Source organism: Equus asinus, chromosome 8 (assembly GCF_041296235.1).
Source record: "Equus asinus isolate D_3611 breed Donkey chromosome 8, EquAss-T2T_v2, whole genome shotgun sequence".
NCBI classification, from domain to species: domain Eukaryota; kingdom Metazoa; phylum Chordata; class Mammalia; order Perissodactyla; family Equidae; genus Equus; species Equus asinus.
In genome coordinates this window covers 23,850,282-23,869,098 of record NC_091797.1, presented here as the reverse complement: position 1 = coordinate 23,869,098, position 18,817 = coordinate 23,850,282, and the positions used below count along the sequence as shown (strand labels likewise).

At 40.4% G+C, this 18,817-nt stretch overlaps 1 protein-coding gene across 1 annotated transcript in view; it reads left to right on the top strand.

Moving 5' to 3' along the window:
* LOC106824540 (adenylate cyclase type 10-like) overlaps positions 1 to 18,817 on the top strand; it is a 37,078-nt gene that overhangs the window by 13,933 nt on the left and 4,328 nt on the right. The window contains exons 10-25 of the mRNA XM_044776636.2: positions 94 to 170; positions 274 to 463; positions 916 to 971; positions 1,709 to 1,862; positions 2,025 to 2,214; positions 3,297 to 3,383; positions 4,574 to 4,845; positions 5,389 to 5,510; positions 6,188 to 6,316; positions 8,545 to 8,814; positions 9,645 to 9,974; positions 12,142 to 12,205; positions 13,410 to 13,629; positions 13,994 to 14,119; positions 16,693 to 16,865; positions 17,523 to 17,679. Of these exons, the coding sequence (XP_044632571.2) occupies positions 94 to 170; positions 274 to 463; positions 916 to 971; positions 1,709 to 1,862; positions 2,025 to 2,214; positions 3,297 to 3,383; positions 4,574 to 4,845; positions 5,389 to 5,510; positions 6,188 to 6,316; positions 8,545 to 8,814; positions 9,645 to 9,974; positions 12,142 to 12,205; positions 13,410 to 13,629; positions 13,994 to 14,119; positions 16,693 to 16,865; positions 17,523 to 17,679 (2,617 nt within the window). The remainder of the gene's footprint in view (positions 1 to 93; positions 171 to 273; positions 464 to 915; positions 972 to 1,708; positions 1,863 to 2,024; positions 2,215 to 3,296; positions 3,384 to 4,573; positions 4,846 to 5,388; positions 5,511 to 6,187; positions 6,317 to 8,544; positions 8,815 to 9,644; positions 9,975 to 12,141; positions 12,206 to 13,409; positions 13,630 to 13,993; positions 14,120 to 16,692; positions 16,866 to 17,522; positions 17,680 to 18,817) is intronic.

Genomic DNA, 18,817 nt, shown 5'->3' with positions numbered 1-18,817 from the left:
CTAGACTTTTGGATCTAAGGAGTGGCAGATCTGGTGCCCGACTTGGAGACTTCTGACTGTGTATTTACCCACTGTTGCTTTTCTGATCCCCAGGCTTGTTTCCATCAGTATCACCAATGGACCAGTATTCTGTGGCATGGTTGGGGCAGTAGCAAGACATGAATATACAGGTAGAATAGGACATTGAACTGTTAACTCTGTGACTTAGTGGGTGAAGGTGGAAGAAGTGGTCCAAAAATTTTCCATCCTTTTGTTTCTGTCTCCCTGACACAGTTATTGGCCCAAAAGTCAGCCTTGTGGCCAGAATGATAACTGCTTATCCAGGTTTGGTGTCCTGTGATGAGGTAACATATCTAAGATCCATGCTACCTGCTTACAACTTCAAGAAACTCCCAGAGAAAATGATGAAAAACATCTCCAACCCAGGGAAGATGTATGAATACCTGGGCCATAGAAGATGTATGTGAGTGTCATTGTGTGATAATTCATCCCCATTTCTTTTACAGCATCAGGGCGTAGGAATAATCAGTGTTTGATTGTATGAAATTAGAAACATGTAGTAAGAGGAGGGTTTAGTGTCTGAGATCTTTAGCTCTCAGCTAGTTCTTTAGTAAACTTCTTGCTATCAAACAGGAAGAGAATAGCAATCAGTCACTAATCTAGATATTCTTTTTCTTTGTGCACTTCACAATTTATTTACTTCCCTGGGCCTGGAACAATCAAAAGTACTTCTCCTCTCCAACCTCCCCCAAAATTTTAGCTTTTTTAAAACTCTTTTATACAGAACTCTGTATCTCTTCAGTTATCTGAAAGTACTTGCTTTATGAGGACAACTTTTCCTCTATTTGGATATATATTATCTATCTATGCTAATCTATTTTTAATAGACACATTTCCCTTTGTCTTTTTTCCCAGAATGTTTGGGAAGAGACATTTGGCCAGAGAGAGAAATAAAAATCACCTTTTGTTAGGTGAGTTTTCTTTTCTACCTTAAATCATATTTTTTCAGCTGTAGATGGTTAAATTTGATTTTAAAAAAACCAAAATGGAAGACTAAATGCTTCTAAGCTTCTATTAAAAAACAGAGAGCAGCCTTCTTAGTGAATTTATATTAGTTTTGAAGAGGACTTGCCATTGCTTTTCCATGTTGAATGTTCAAATTTCAAGTAGAGTCTTATCACTTTTCCTGAGAAGTACCACCATTTAGTAAGAATCTTTGTAAGTCAGAGTTCAGCTATTGAAATTTGACCAGCTTCTTGTGGATCATCTTTAGAGGGAAATTCCTCATCCTTACATAGTGAAAATGGCCTCAAGACTGTTGCCACCCACACTATATATTCCCTATCTTTATATTTATCTGTATCTATTAGTCCATTATCTTTACATAGCAGTGACAGACTTTGAAGACTAAATTGTTATTATGAAAATTTTTACAAAAAGCTAAGAAGATACAGTAGCCCCCAGGTCCATGTGGTACCTAATTGTTCTGAATGGTATTACCTAGGCTGTGGAGTAAGCCCCAAGCCCAGTATACATCTCTGTATAGTCCAGAGTTGATTTTCTGGAAAGAGAATCTCATCGAAGAATGGTATTCTGCTAAGGATCTGGGTGAAAAAGCCATTCTGAGACTTACCTTTGCAAATTAATTCAAATAAATAGTGTCTACTAAAAAACACAGGAGTATTAGGTGCTCCTTGTCTCTCTACAGACCGGGAGAAAGAACTGGAAGCCTTCCAAATGGCCCAGCAGAGATGTTTGCACCAGAAGAAAGGACAAGCAGTTCTGTATGAAGGTGGAAAAGGCTATGGAAAAAGTCAGCTGTTAGCTGAAATAAACTTCCTGGCCCAGAAGGAAGGGTACAGGTAAAGACTCTTGCTTTCTGACTTAGGAGTCTACTTCTCTTGGGGCTCCTTTACCTTATTGGTGAGATTCTTGTATCATTAGATTCGGTATCCTTTGGCTAGTGGAGTGAGTGACCCTCTGTGCATCAGGGGACTCCCAGTGACTATAGTAACATTCACCAGGGTGTTGCCATTGAAGCTGAAGGAAGCAGATTCCACACAGTGCTTCTATGCCGTCCAGACCCTCATGGCCATCTTCTTCGAGATTGATACATGCCCAGCCTATAACCGGCAAGAGTGCCTACGCAAACAGCTCCAGGGGATGGTGCAGGAACCACTTCATTGCCTGTTTAATGACCTCTTCTTTGTGAAGGTAATGAAGGTAGTGGGTTTTTTAATTGGATTACTGATGGTGTTTTTGGCAGATAGTTGGACCTTGAATCATCTTCTAATCTAATACACTTAGGCCATATAGATAGTCTAAGAACATATAGTTAGCAATGACAGAGCTGAAATTTGAAATCCCTTTGGCACCAAAACCCAGGCTTTCTCCTTTTTGAGGAGAGTGGATTCTAGGACTGACTTTTACACTTTCTAGTCATATGTCCTGGCACAAATCACTTAGCCTCTCTGAGCATCAATTTTTTCACCTGTGAAATGACAATTATAGTACTTTATATGGTTTTAGCATGAATTTTAGAGGAGATAGTATATAAGAGATTGCATTGTAAAAGTGAAAGTGCTGAATCTATCCAGCACTGCCTGAATCTATCTCAAAAGCTTCCAGTGGTTTAGGATTTATATGGTACCCAATAGCGAGCAGGCTGAGATTCTCTGGTCCACAATTCCATTTATTCATCCTCCATCACTTCTCCTAATCTACCCAGCCTGCCAGGCATTGCATTTAATGGAAAATAGAGAAATGGAAAATTTGTCCAATCCCTCAGCATAGCCCTGTTTTAAGACATGCCTTCCCCTGGGCTCTGGCCTTTGCCAAAGTGGTTGAGGAGTAACCTCACTTTGGCTCTCAGGACCATGGTAGCTCATGTGCCTCACCCTAGTACAGGAAACAATGTTAGGAGATGTCCATTGCAGTTCTTTCTGATGAGTCTCAAGCACACATTCATCCTGGTGTACGTGGCATAACTAGGCTACCGCAGCTGTCCTAAGTGACAGTACCAAGCCTGACCTGTTACTTTACTCCTTGGTCATGACCCTGTAAGGGTTTGCCAGAGTCTAATATGGAAAGGAGCTATCTCTAATGGTCAGTGGACTTTCAGTCTCCCCTGTGAACTATATATTGATGTTGGATTGGCATTTGTAACCTTGTGCCCAGTCCTATAGAAACCCATTCTCACTCGAAATAGAATCACTTGCTATTTCCTCTGGAGAACCTATGTATTTTTATTAGGCTGTTGTTTTGAATGCTAATACATGAATAATTTTCCTGGTCAGTTTCCCTTATCCTTCGAAGTTTCACACATGGATGACCTGGCCAGACAAAAGAAAGTTAAAGCATGTTTTTTTCAAGTGCTTCAGAAGGTGGGTACTTTTGCTACATACCATTTACTCTTAGTATGTGGAGATGCTTTATGCTGTTTTTAAGCTGTCAACATCACACCTTGACTTAGGTATTTCTTGGCCTGCCTGTTGTTGATATCTTCATTGTTTGTATCTATCTTTAACCTTGAATCCATCCTACAACACCACATACAAGAAAAAGCCTTTGCCCTTTACTGATCCTGTTTCTTAATGAAATTTTAGTAACGTAATTTAAAACAGTGGTTTCTAACTGCAGGTAGATAGCTATTTTACCTACTATTTATTAAGGATACAGATACTCAGGCCCCCTCCCAGGATTATGGAATCAAAAATCTGTGTGAGCAGAAACTGATATAGCCATTCTGGAAAGCAATCTAGAAATAAGTAGTCAAATTTTAATAACACGCATCCTCTAGACCCAGCAGTTCCACTCCTGGATATATATCCCAGGGAGTGTGTTCACTGCAGTGTTTGTTTGTGGAGGCTAAGGAAGTGCTGGCATGAACTCATGGATGAACACTATGAAGTATAATGCAGAAGTTAGTCCTGAATATAAAGAGAGAGGAATAATGAGATCTGTAATACGGTAGCATTTACATAAAAACAATTTACTTGATAAAACAATGATGCATGTTTTATAAGAACACAATACAAACAAAAGGTTAAATGATAAATACATTAGAATGGTTACCTGCGGCAGTGGAAGTAGAATAGGACTGAGGAATGTGGATAAAAGTGAACACATATTTTTAAAGTCTACATGAGTGGGTCCTGGTACTTGGTGGTTTCAGCAAGTACTGCCAGGTGATTCTGATGTGCAGCCTGGTTTTGAAATCACTGGTTTAAAGTATTGTGAATTCCCACACACTTTGAAGCCTTTGCCCAAATGAAATATTTGAAAGCTTCAAGTTTGATCTGGAGAACATGTTGAGGCTTATTTCATTTTTCATTAGAGTATTTTCTTGTCCAAAGAAACTTGGTATATTTCTTTAGGAATTAGATATACAGGCCATATTTTGTATTTATAAAGTAGAATATTACTTGGACTTAGGAAACATTTTACTCCGAAAACCCCAGCCCATGTTGACATTTTATTTAAGTTGTTGATGGGAAATTCATGGTAGACTTGAAAATCAGGTGACTTCATTTCTAATCAGAGGTTGTCATTGTTTCTTTGCTGTTATTTCCAGGCAGTGAGGGAAACACCACTGATTTTCCTCATTGATGAGGCCCAGTATATGGATGCAGCTTCCTGGGAGTTTTGGGGAACGTTGCTCTCCAGTGTGCCCATCATCATGGTGATGACATTGACCCTTCCCTTCACCCTGTGTGGCTGGGCCCAGCACTTCCTGCAGAGCCCTCAGGCTATCCTTGTGCCCATTTCGAAGTTGGCAGCGACCTCACTGTTGAGAATGGCATGTTGGGAACTGGGTGTGGTGAGCATCCCCCAAGAGCTGCAGATGTGAGTGGCTAGGACTAGCTGGGTGCTTCATTAAGGGCGGAGCCAGTGCCATAATATAAGTGAGAAGGCTCAGGTCTCACTTACCGAGTTGGGGGAGAGAATGGCGTTAGTAACCATGGTGAGGCCCAAGACTAGGTTTAAGGGTAGACAGTCTCCTCATAAACCAGAAAGGGGCTACGTCACTGGGCTATCCACCCAAGTTTTCACAGGACAGTTAGGACTTAATGAATCAGTTATATGTGGTCAGGCCAGTTTCTGCCAGGCCCTTTAACAAGGGGATGTTAGTTCCTTTTAACATCAGTAGAAGCAAAATGGTTAAGAAAGGAAAGTTACTGCCAAAATAACATTTCAAAGCCAATCAGAAAATATGTTTTTTTACATTTCTCCTGCTTCCCTCTGTTAGTATGTATCAGCAAGAACTGACTTTTAACAAAAAGAAAAAATATTCCTCAGTATGAAATACTCTTATGCTTGGCTCTCTTCAAGTCGACTTCTTTACTTGGTAGTCCCCTACTTACCTCTCTACAGCTACCTTCTCCACAGGTGCTTTGGAAACCCCCTCTACTGTGAGGTCCTTTGCCAGGACCTTCTCTCTAAGGACATATTGCTGTTTCGTGACCTACAAAAGGAAGAGGAGGAGAACAGCAAGTGGGAGAGCCTCTCAGGTAAGCTTAGCTTCCCAGGGTTTTACCCTGGTCCAGCTGCTGAGGTTCATTCTTCAGCATGGCATCACTTGGCCCTCATGAGGCACATGCCTATTCCCTGCTGACATTATAGGCACGATGAGGCCTTCCTGGCTAAGCATACTATACAAATAATACACAACTATAGTGAAAACCTAAATACCTGCCTCACATAACTTAAATTGAGTCAATCAGTCTACCATAGTTCCTTTCTGAGCAGCCCAGGAGGTAAGGATAGGAAAATAGGATTTATAAACATGAGAGTCCAACAAAGAATTCCATATTACTGATGAGGATGACCTGAGGATCTGGTTGAGGGGTGGGAGAAGGGAGGAGGGTGGGAAAGGAGGAAAAACGTAGAAGTATGTATAAATCCAGAAAGGTATCCTAGAGCTGTGATGTAATAGAAGCAAGGGCTATGGGAAGGTAAACAGGAAGAGTGAGCATGTTGGATACCATATAGTACAGAAAATGTTGTTAGTTTCTAAGAGAAAATTAGAGAACAGGCAGGGTGGGTGGGGTAAACCACTTTAAACATGAGATGTTCCATTCATCTTCATCCTTTTAGTTTCTTGACTAAATTCTTGTATTTTTGTGCCTTTAAAACTAAAGTCACTGAACATAGCATTTTCCTGATTCAAAATGTTCTTTTTCTACAGCCACTGCTATGAAATCCACAATGTACAGTATTTCTCCTGCCACCTCTGAAGAAGACCAGGAACTTTATGTCTGCACAGTCAAGGATGATGTGAACTTGGATACAGTGCTTCTCCCACCGTTGTTAAAAGGCAGGTCCCTTAAAGACCTCAAGTGAATTAATTACAGATGTCATTACACTTAGTAATTTGCTGGGTGATTGAGTATAGATCTCTCATTATCATGCTAGCTTCATTTTCTTCTAAGAAAGAAATCTGCCTTCCAGAAATAAGTTCTGGTACCTCCCAAAGAGCCCTTTAGAGACTTGTAATGCTACTTGAGTAATGTTCTCTTTGAGGCTGACTGATGACCTGGAAAAGTGTTCTAATTATTTAATAAAAATTTTGTCCAGAGTTTCCCTTTGTACATATTCCTGTGCTGAAGGAGACAGTAAGGAAGGGAGATAATGTTGCTGAGATTTAAGAAAATCCATGATGCTAGAGAAGAGACAGGAGTTTAATAAAAAGAGAACAAAGTAAGTTTACAATGGCTAAAGGGAGAGAGAATAAAGAAACCATCAGAATTGGGTAGGCATAATTAGGTAGGGGATATTTTTCTTTTTAGAGATCAGGAATTCTTTTTTTAATGTTCTATTCACATGTTTGGTGGGCAGGGTACTATATGAAAGCCCTCTTGAGGGATATGATGATGAATAAGCACACCTTCAAATCAAGTGTGGTCTTGTTGAGAATATGAGACATGCATATGAAATAAAAGTACAGAACACTTTGGTAGTTAAGAGTCAGCTCCCCGCAGTCAGAAAAATCTGGGTACCATTGGCTCCTCCACTTAATGGCTCTGAAACCTTACGTAAACTTATCTAAGCCTTAATCTTTCATCACTCAAATGAGGATAATGATGGTCCTTACCTCTCTGGAGTTAGTTGAGGATTAAATTGGTACATAATAAATATTCCATGAATGTTAGCTATTGTAAGCTTTTCACTCTGGAGGTTTTAGGTTTATCTAGACAGTTGACACTCCTATAACTATGATAGGCCGCACTTGGCATTGGCTTTACTGACTTAGAAGCGTATGGGTTAGGAAACACAGCATGCCAGCAGAACAGCAGCTGGTAACCAGCAGTTTTCACTACTATTCTCTGGAGGCTAAAGGAATGGCTTAGATGTGATGGAATGATACCATGATGGTACTTAGAAGCCCCATCTCCCAACTAGCAACTGGTATCTCTTATAACAACCCCATAGACATAGTTTCCAAGCCCTGCAAGGGAGGTAAACTGTTACAAGCATTACTACACCCAAGGAAGCCCAAAGCTGTGGCTTACCACCAGGTATTTATAGTTCATTCAAGTTTTCCTAGTCCGAATTCAAATTCTAATTAGGGATCATTCTTAGTATAAACAATGTTACCTGGTAATTTGGCTGACATTCTTATTTTATCAGGATCCTGGGAAACAGAAAGTTAACCCAAGGTCAGCACTATCATCAGGGAAGGCAAAAAGAATTTGTTCACTCATAAAGCTAAAATGAATAGCTCAGTCAGCAATCCTTGGTCTAAAGGAAGAGGCCAAAGCTAGACTGTGAAAGGCCATGTAAGTTATAAAAGTATTTAAGAAGGGGACTGACATGACTATATTTGTACTTTAGATATATAATTCTACCACTAGTTAATATGTTATTGAGATAAGAATGAGAGGAAATTAGAGATATTCAAAACAAGGTATTATAGTGATCAGGTGAAAATGACTGCTTATGCTAGAATTGCTTAGGAGGAAACATATTCAAGAACATTTAGAAGGAGGATGAGTAGGCAACCAGTTGGTTGTGAGGGAAAGGAAAAGGTTTAGAATTACTCCGGGATTTTGGGCTTGGTGACTTACTAGTTCAATATTGACTGCTTTAATGAATGGGTCAGAATATGGAGAGATTTACTAAAAAGTGGAATTAATTAAGATCTTTACAATTATTAGAGATTTGGGACCAGGAAGCCTGGCCTCCGTGTTTAGCTAAAAGTAAGAAGAAAAGGGTCTGGGTACTTAGTAGTCATGAAGATGGGAAGGATTGTTAGTATAGCTGAGTGATTCAGAGCATGGCTTTGGGTCTAGCAACAAAAGGTTTTGGTGACCATGGGGAGAACAGTTTCAGTGGTATGGTGAAAACCTGATTGTTGTTGGTTGAACCATGAATGGAGAATGAAGACAAATGAGGGCATGGAGTTTAAGAGGTTTGGCTGAGTGGAAAAGGGATGGACAAAAAGCAAGCCTTTTTTTTTTTTTCTTTAAATGAACAGATTATCAACACAATGTATCCTATGTTTGTAGAAAGCTTGTTCATTGCTGATATTTTTTTTTTTTGCAGAAATAGCAGTAAACCAACTGGATCAGTTAAGCCCAGAGGAACAGTTGCTGGTTAAGTGTGCTGCAGTCATTGGTCACTCCATCCACGTAGATCTGCTGCAGCACCTCCTGCCTGGCTGGGATGAAAATAAGCTGCTTCAGGTGCTGAGGGCTCTTGTGGATATGCACGTGCTCCATTGGTTCACCCAGAGCCAGGAGCTTCCTGCTGAGCCAGTTTTAGAGCCTTCCTCTATTGAGATTATTAAACAAACCAAAGAGAAGGAAAAGTCAGGTAAGGAAGAGCTCCTCCTTTGTTTTCAGGCCTGAGCAGAGAGCCTTGGGTGGGAGTAGCTGTATATCAAGGGCCAGTCTCTTAAAGCCTATGGCTAAAAAATGGGGAAAAAATTATTATTTTAATCATGAAGGAGCCATGGTTATAGTGAATGAATAGCCTATATTTTTCAGAATTGTCTTAATTTCAAGAATTCTAGTTCCTTGTTAACCCCATGTGTTAAATATTTGTGTTTTGATTTTTGGTTCAAAAATATTGCCATAATCTTTTATTGGCTTCTGGGTATAAATAATAAGCAAAAAAGGATAAACTTCCTATTTTTAGAAAATCACAAGGAAGATAAATACATGTGGTATTGAAACATACATGAGCAAAGCAAGATATACATTAAATAGCTTGCAATCTCAAATTCTCTACATGAAAGAATAAAATTGTGGCATAGACTACCCAAAACACATGTAATGCACAAATAATTTCTCTTTGATTTTGAAATGTGTTTGGGCCTTATTTTTGAACAGAGCATTTCTGATGATTTGACATTTATAACAATTTGTAGTAAAAAGTTCAATTAGGAGGAACAACTAAGAAATCTATTCAGTGTACTTCTATACCACTGATCATTTCTTCCCTGTTGTACTTTGTGCTAGATGTGGTCAATATCACTCTGATTGGTGTAAAATTCTTTATACAAAGGAGGCAGTAATACCAAATGGAATTTGTAAATAAATAAAATTTTCTTAAAAACTAGCAGCATATGCTTGGGAGTTTGCTACATGGTAGCATAAAAAAACTTTAAGGGAGACTTTCACCTAGATTTTCCTATGTTTCAGATCCTGGCTTTCCCCTCAGGCTACAAAAGGAACTCTCCCTACCTCAGACTGAGTTGCTAGAATTTGGAGTGCCTCTATTAAGGGAAGCTGCTTGGGAGCTGTGGCCCAAAGCACAACAGATAGCCCTGCACCTTGAATGTGCCTGCTTTCTCCAAGATTTGGCCTGCCGCTGTGGGAGCTGTCATGGGGGGGACTTTGTCTCCTTCCACCGTTTTGCCATCTGTCCTACTAAAAGCTCCAGTGGGACCTCCCGGTTCTGTAGTTACAAAGATACTGGCTCAGTACTAACACAAGTGATCACAGAGAAATTGCAGCTGCCTTCTCCCCAAGGTAAACCCAGGGGGCAGAGGGAGGACATGTGGGCAGCACTTCACTTCTCTTTCTTCATATACTTGGAGCTCTTCATCCAAAGGTGAAATCAGATTAAGGGAGAAAAATAAGTGGGAAGCCTAAAGTATCAGAAATGAAAAAAATGCAATCTCAGAGTTAAAAGGAACTTTAGAGATCATACTTGCTTTGGTTGGCAATCTTGGGCAAGTTACTTAACCTCAATTAATTGAGGAAAATAATACCAACTTTATAGAGTTGTAAAGATTAATGAGTTAAAATGTATAATGTGCTTTGAATAGTGCCAGGTACATGGTTAGTGCTCAATTCATTTGAGTTATTTTTTAATTATTATTATAATTATTCAGCTCAGTACATATATATGGAGCTTTTCTGTGTATCAGATGTTGCAACTAGGAGTTAAGCATACAAAAATGAATAAGCTTTGGTACCTGAAATTAACAGGTTTTTGGTGTGATACAGACATATAAATAGAGAATCCCAATATGGCATGATAAAGGCAATGAAAATAGCATGCATAGGGTTTGGGGTATCTACAGAAGGGGCATTAGTCCAGCCTGAGGAGTGAGTAGGAGAGGACTCCCTTGAAGGAGATAATGCCAGAAGTGAGACTTGACGGATAAGTAGGAGTTAGCTACTTGAAGAAGCTTGGAATAGTGGACAGATGTTACCCGAAGCCTGTATCCCTTCTACCACATCCCAGGTAAGAGTTCACCCTCTTTGTTTTAACATCTTCCGTTAGCTTACCTTGCAAGATAGTCCATTTCATTGTCAAGAGCTGTTAGAAATCTTCTTTCATCAAGGTGAAATCTACTTTCTTGTGACTTCACCCATTTTTCGTTGTGCCTTCTTTCATATTTGAAGACAGCTGTCAAGACCCAACCAAATCTTCTCATTTTCTACTTTGATAGGAGAGAAGTTGGTGTTGGGTCGGGGAGAGGGATACTGGAGAGATAGTGAATTGTTGATAGTAAAGGACTAAAGTGAAGGAATTGATCTGTGATCCCAATACCATCTCTAGGTGTAACATTCTGATAACCCTGTGAAGGTGGACCAGTGACTTGGAGAAATTGGTCATTGACTGATGCACTCTATAGGCATTTGAGCTTTTGTACTTTTGGAAGGTGAAGAGAAAAATAACAGTGAATGTCCTGGTCTGGTATTGTGAAGAAATTACGCTATCATTCATATTTCCTATGTGGCCTTTTGCTTTTGAGAGATCACTGTCAGCTTTAGATTAGACAGTGTGGTCAATATACACGAGAGGCTCAAGACCGTCCTCACACAGCTGAACCCCTGAGGAGGCTTCCAGACCCAAGGCCTCAGTGCATGGCCACGCAGAACTGCACAAATCTGGAGGCTGCTGTTCACTCCGGCTGTGATGTGATGCCCCTGGGAACTGTACATTGCAGTAATGCTGCCAAACTCCACTTTCCTTAGTTAGCTTAGCCTTACTTTACCTTACCTTTTTTGATCATTAACGAATCAGAGAGCCAGTCCTTTTACTTAACACAAATCCTCCCTATAACAGTTCTCTTAGACTCCTCTTCACTCCCACCACCATGCTTTTGAGCCCTAAGAGGTACCATCTCCACATCATTCCCAATCTTTGGTTTTTGATCTGTAAGAAGGCAGCTGCAGAGGAGAGTCTTATCTGGAGGATAAAGGCTATTCAAGGCCAACTAGGTAAAGCTGAAAACCTCTGCTGGCCACTGTCACTCTAGTGCACTGTGGCATCTTGTGCCCTCACGATTTTCTTCACTAGGATTTAGGCTCTGTGGTTCACTCTCATCTGTCATAAACCTGATCCAAATGTATTCAGGGATTTCTACTGTTAGAAGTAGCCATCAAACCAAATGAACACTTTCTTTATTCATTTCTTTAGTGAAGAGAATTAGAAACTGGTTTGGGTGGTTTGAGAAGGAAAGGAGTCACTATTTGAATCACAAAAAGTTGCCATTAAGGAATTTGCAATCTACCATCCTAATTTTGTGTGTAGGCTGATATTAACCTAAACTTGTCATTTTTTAATGGGGGAGGCAATTAGGTCATAAACTAAGCTGCAGAAGAAAGGTAATCAGGAATTTAAAATGTCCTTAGTTAATACAAACATAGATAATTAAAGATAATCATATTTTTCTACCTACAGGTAGTTTTCAGTTCCAGACAAAACCATCCAGAAGTCAGGAGGTCTTCACAAGTGAACACTGCAGGTAGATGGAGATGCTGAGAGTGGGCATGGAGGGGGCCAGAAAGTGAGACACAGATGACCATTAAACTGGTGCATTCACCTCACCTGCAGACCAGGAAGCCATCTGACCACCCAAGAGTAGTGACTCTTATACTCAGCCCAAAATTCAGGTTAACAGAGATTTGGAAAGGCAATTTTTTATTCTTTGTAGGGAAATTATTTCTTAGTGGTTAAGAAAAACTTTATTTAGTAGCTGTCAAACGCATTGTACACATAGCAGATCTTTTCAGCTATAAATTTGCCTTCTCAATTATTTTTGACCCCAGAAGATATTAAAGCGAATTTACATTTCCTAACCATGTACTTCCTGGCTTTCTAATGCCCATCCCATCAATTTTAAATGTCCCTACCTTGAGTCTACCAGCCACGCTACAGATTCCTATCTCATTTATCCAGCCTGATTTCCTACAGTTTTCAAAGAAAAATCTGTATTTGACATGAATCACCTCCACAATCACCTGTGTGTCTTTGCTCATACAATTCTCCATTTTATAAATACTAAGTGGCCTCCACATCCTTCCACTTATCAGAATGTTTATCATCCTTCAAAGCCCTCCTCAAGTTCCACTTTTTTCAGTCGGTCTATCTCACAGAGATCTGACCTCTTGAATTCATGTTGCCTGTGGACAGTGCCCTGGTCTAGTAGTCAGAGAGGTGAGCTCTATTTCTGGTTCTACTCAGTAGCTGTGAGGTCATATATAAGTCACTTAAGCATCTCTGAGCCTAAATTTCCTCATCTGTAAAAGGTAATTTTTGCCTGCCTGAATGACAGGGTTAGGATAAGATGGTGGTATTTGTGTAAAGTAATATTCGGATGTGCTGTGACAAAGTTCAAATATGCTAATAGATAAATGTATTATTACTTACTGCTTTGTATCATTTTTATGTTTTTATTCAACTCATTGTTAGTTTACTCTTCAGGTGTGGTTGTTTCCCTATTTAGTTTGTGACGTACTTGGATTCTTTAGGTTTTTAAAATCCCTAATAGGGCTTTGCCATTATAGATCAGGTCCCTGACTTTCAAAACTTACGGAGTGATGGAGGAGAAGGATAGACATAGAATTAATGAATTATAAAGGAAAGCTTCCTGGAAAAAGTGGCTTTGAGACCTGACAAGAGTGGCTACTTTGTAGCCACGCTCAGTTCTTCATCTTCTCTCCACAAAGAACTGAGGAAGAGTTCCTGGATCAAGTAAACAGGAAGCTGGCTCAGGGCAGCCCCGAGAGGGATGTATTGACCACGAAGCCCTGTCACTGTGAGGAAATCCTGAAATTGGTGCTGTCACCCCTCACCCAGCACTGCCTGATCATCGGAGAAACCACTTGTGCATTTTATTACCTGCTGGAGGCTGCCGCTGCCTCCTTGGACCTGTCAGACAATTACATGGTGAGCAAGCTCTGCCCTCTGCCCCTGAGCGGAGCCCTTTTACTTGGGGAATTTGGTTGGGATTTCTTACTATCAAGTAACCTGGAGTGAAAAGTGGAGGAAAGTAGGAGAGGGAAAGGAGCTGGAAGGGGTGTAGGAGAAAACATGAAACGGGAGTGTGGTAGTGTAAGAGCGCCGCCCACTGCTGGCGCTGCCCCTGCCTCCCACGCGCAGTCCGGCTCCCCGTTTCTAACTTCAGATCCAACCCTGATTCACATTCAGATCCTGACCCTCATCACAAGCTTACTCCAGACTTTGCCCTTATCGCACCCCTAGCATCACCCAAATCCTAATCCCGTTTCTCCGCCCCTCGTCTTGTTTGGAGGCCTTCTTTTATCTGAGGAAGGCAAGCAGTCTTCTGGGACAACGCTCAGCATTCTCATTTTTGAAAAAGCACAAGGTGAAGATCTGTCAGTTTGAGGAGGCCGCTTTCTGCTCTCTTCGGTCAGAGGTGAGGACAGGCGGTGACCTTGAAATTTGAGTTATTGCTCCTTGAGGGTTACCCTATTATTTCTTTTAAAATCTCTTCATTTTTTGTGTGAGATTATAGGTGTGATAATGTGATAAAAGGTTATCAAATTCAAAACATAATACTATACAATAGTAGAAAGTGAAAGAGCACCAGCTAATCCCATGCCACCCCAACAGAGTTAATAATTTGGTGCAGATTTCACTAGCCATACACACATAGTCATAGCATTATTGTTTTCTCTTATTCTTAAAATAGAATCTTAGTCTATGTTCTCTTTCTTCTGCAGCTGACTTTTATTTTTATTTATTATTTTTTTTTTTGAGGAAGATTAGCCCTGAGCTAACTACTGCCAGTCCTCCTCTTTTTTGCTGAGGAAGCCTGGCCCTGAGCTAACATCCGTGCCAATCTTCCTCTACTTTATATGTGGGATGCCTACCACAGCATGGTGTGCCAAATGGTGCCATGTCCGTAACCCGGGATCCAAACCGGTGAACCCCGGGCCGCCGAGAAGCAGAACGTGAAAACTTAACCGCTGCGCCACCGGGCCAGCTCCTTATTCTTAATAGTACAGATTGAACATATTTGCATATTGATGTACTTCCAGTCACAGTTACAGCTGCCAAGTACTCCATTGTATGCATATATCAAAGTTCACTTAATCATTCCCTTCTTCATGTGCACGTAGGTTATCTCTAATTTTTGGTTATTATAATATTGCTACAATGAATATTCTTGTAAGTATCTCTTTCTTTCCTTGTCAGAGTATTTCTGTCAGAGAAATTTCCAGAGGTGGAAATGCTAAGACAGAAGATATGAATGATTTCACACTTAATAAATATATTGCCAGATTGTCCACCAAAAATATTCTATCAAGTTTTTCCATTTCTTCACATTCTTACCATCAGATATTATCAGTCATTTTTAAACTTGTTAATCCATAAATGAAAGTTACATTGTATTTTAATGTGTATTTCTTAATTAATAAGGTACATTATTTTCATATGTTTGTTGATCATTTATTTTTCTGTGAATTGCCTATTCATGTCCTTTGCTCATTGGAGTATATATAAACTAATTTCAGGAGGGTGGGGGGTGGGCAAAATGGGTGAAGGTGGTCAAAAGGTACAAACTTCCATTTATAAGATAAATAAGTCCTGGAGATGTAATGTACAGCATGGTGACCATAGTTAAAAATACTGTATTGTATATTTGAAAGATGCTAAGAGAGTAGATCTTAAAAGTTCTCATCTCAACAAAAAACCCCTGTAACTATGTGTGGTGACGGATATTAACTAAACTTATTGTGATCCTTTTGCAATATATACACGTTGAATCATTATGTTGTATACCTAAAACTTAAACAGTGCTATGTATCAAATATATCTCAATAAAGCTAGGGGGAAAGAAGGAACATACAGTTGAAAGTCTCCCCCACACCACCCATCACTCAGCCATTGTGTCCCCTCCCCAGAGTTATGTATCTTTCTATATTCTACTAGAGGAGCTCAGCATGCATAAATGTGTATAGTCTCCCCCTTCCTTTTTTATACACAAACAGGAGCTCTCTATACTCCATTCTACATCTTGCTTTTTAAAATAATAATAATAATATACCTTGTAGATCATTCTATATCATTTATAACAAATTTCCTCAGGGAATGAGATTTGTATAACAAATAGAAACTCTGGGGAAAGCATGCCATGACATTCTATTTCAAAGGCATATAACTTATTTATTCTGTATCAGTAACTCAGGACAGCTCAGCAACTTCTCCCAGCCTTATTACTATTAAATCCAACAGAACAAAATGTGTTGGGGTAATTATCAACTTATAAATAATGATTCTCTAATATCATGGGGAATGTTTTGTTAGAGCTGCAACCTAATGTGTATAATGCCTTTGAATGCCAAAGAAAATATTTGAGTTGTCCACAGTGTTGTGTTATTTGTCTTTCAACCAAGAGGTCTTTGGAGCAAAGTTAAATAATTATTTCTTTCCTTTTGTAAGAAGTTATTGTGCAGTCTTCCCAAGATTGTTCTGGAATCACCATAGACTTTATTACTTTCTTGGAGGGTTTAGCCTTAGAATGTGAAGGTATGATAACTTCAAGGTAGTTCCCCATCTCCTACTCCCGCATGTACTATGGTGGTGCAACCTATTTAGGAAGAGAGATACGGAATTTGGTAACATTCCAGATGCTTTCTGTTCCATCTGAAGCATCTGAATCTCTGCCCAAATGACAATCCCATCTCACTCTAGCAGCATCACTTTCTAAATCACAGCCTTCTTCTACTGCTCGCTGACAAATGCATGGGAAATGACAAAGGAGGGTACTTTCTCTGTAATCCTATTTTCTCACTCCCTTACTTGCTCAGGCCCTACTGGTGCTTGTTAGTGTTGCCAGGCTCTGCTCCACCTCAGCCCACTCTAGCACCTCAGTGGCCCCAAGAACACCTCCCAAAATAAAAGAGCTGGTGTGCTATATCTAGAACCTTGTCCATAGTACTCTTCCCACATTTACATTACTGTTTCTCATTTTCCCATCTCCAGGTCTGCTTCAACATGGGACAGATCACCTTGGCCAAAAAATTGGCTAGGCAAGCCCTTCGACTGCTGAAAAGGAATTTTCCTTGTACCTGGTTTGGTGTCCTTTTCCAAACATTCCTGGAAAAATATTGGCATTCCTGGTCCCTGAACCAACCTCCAAACAACCCTAGTGAGAAGTGAGAAGCCTGGCTAAGTTGCCCTGGTCTACTTTAGGGCCATAGAGAACTAAATTAGGACCCAGCCTGGAGTTTTGCCTATATTGACCTAAGACTCCTCTTTTCAAGCAAATAACAGATAGTTCTAGTTCTTCCACCTTACTCTCCCAGCCAGTTAAACGTAGGAGAATGTAGCAGAGGACTTCTTTTGTTTCTGGAGTGTGATGTTACCCTGTCTCTTTCAAATAAAGACACAATGTGTATAAACACACACATATGTATGTGTGTATATGTATATGTATCTAGGTAGCAATTTAATATTATTTCTCTGAGATATATATTTATATATATTATTTAATAATTATATATTATTTATATATATAAAATATTAAATTGCTACCTAGTTTTTGAGCTGTAATAATTTGTGGGAAATTCATTCAACCAAAATAGCAATTCAAAGAATGAATCTTTTTAAAAAACCTCTTGAACGTTTCCTGGTCAAGAGGGATGAATTAAAAAGGCCTGTGGGGTTAGAAGTAGTGGGATTCCAGGAACATTTCTGAGTTGGCAAGTCTGTAGATGGCCCCATGATGAGTAGACTTGGATTTCCTGTGGGGAGGGGCAGTTGGGTACTGGTGAAGAATAAGGGTATGCTAACCACCCTGTGCTTCACGACAGTAAGAAAAAGTTGGCCATCCTGCAGCAGCGGGTACACTGCCTCTCCCTGCTCTGGCAGCTCTATAACCTGGAGGCCACAGCCAGCAGCCGCAGGTTTGCCTGCCTGGCCACTCTTATGCAGAAGAATTCAGCTGAGGAGTTTGCAAATGAAGCCCAGGTAAGCAAGTCCTGGCTTTACCTCTGGGCCTCACTCAGAAATGTAGAATGCGAGGGAGAGAGACCCTGCCTAGTTCCTGGTTTTAGCATGGTTCCAAAATAAACCAGATTTAAGGGACACCACTGATCGTGTGTGTGAACAGAGTTTCTTAATTTGAGGTTTATAAATGGGTTTCCAGGTGTGAGGCTAACTGAGCACTCCTTGAACTGAATCTAGCATTTTGTGTGCATGGTCAAAAGAGCATTTGGGCGCTAATGGGAGGTAGGGAAGGGGTCATTGCTTTCATCAGATTCTCAAAGAAGTCCATAATCTAAAAAAGGATTAGAATTGCTGACTTAGGAAAAAAGAAGGAAGGGAAATGTGTCTTCCTAATTGTACTGTCCATCTCTCCCTCTCTCTCTTTTATCCATTTGTTCAGCAAATACTTGATGAACACCTATTATGTGTCAGGCACTGATTTGGTTCCAGGGAAGCAGATAATAGATAAGTGAACTATCTAGTCTGTTAGGTGATGATTAATGCAATGGAGAAAAATGAAGCGGAGGCAGGGGACATGGGGTTCTGGGGGCTGGGAGGTGCAGGTTTAAACAAGGGGGGTCAGGGAAAGCTTCACTGAGCAGGTGACATTTGGGCAAGTATCTGAAGGAGGCAAAAAAGTAAGCCTCATGGCTATCTGGGAGAAGTGTTCAGGCAGAGGGCACAGTGAATGCACAAAGCATGCCCTCTGTGTTTGAGGAACAGTGAGGAGGCCAGTGTGGCTGGAGGGGAGGAGAGAGGAGTCAGAGAGTCTAGGGAGGTGTGGGTGGCAGATAGTGCAGGCCTCTAGGCCATGGTAGGGGTTTTGACTTTTATTCTAAAAAAGATGGGAAGTCATTGGTGGGTGCTGAGAAGAAGAATAACCGGGTCTACTTCTATTTTAATAAGATCATTCTGGCTGCTGTATTGAGAATAAACTGAAAGGGGCAAGAGAGGAAGCAGGGAGACCAGTTAGGAGGCTATTGCCATAATACAGGCAAGAGATGGTTGGCTTGGACTGTGGTGGCAGACGAAGTGGGGAGGAGTGTCTTCTGTCAAAAGAGAGCCAGTAGGATTCACTCATGGATGAGTTGTGGGATGTGAGAGAAAGAAGAGAGCCAAG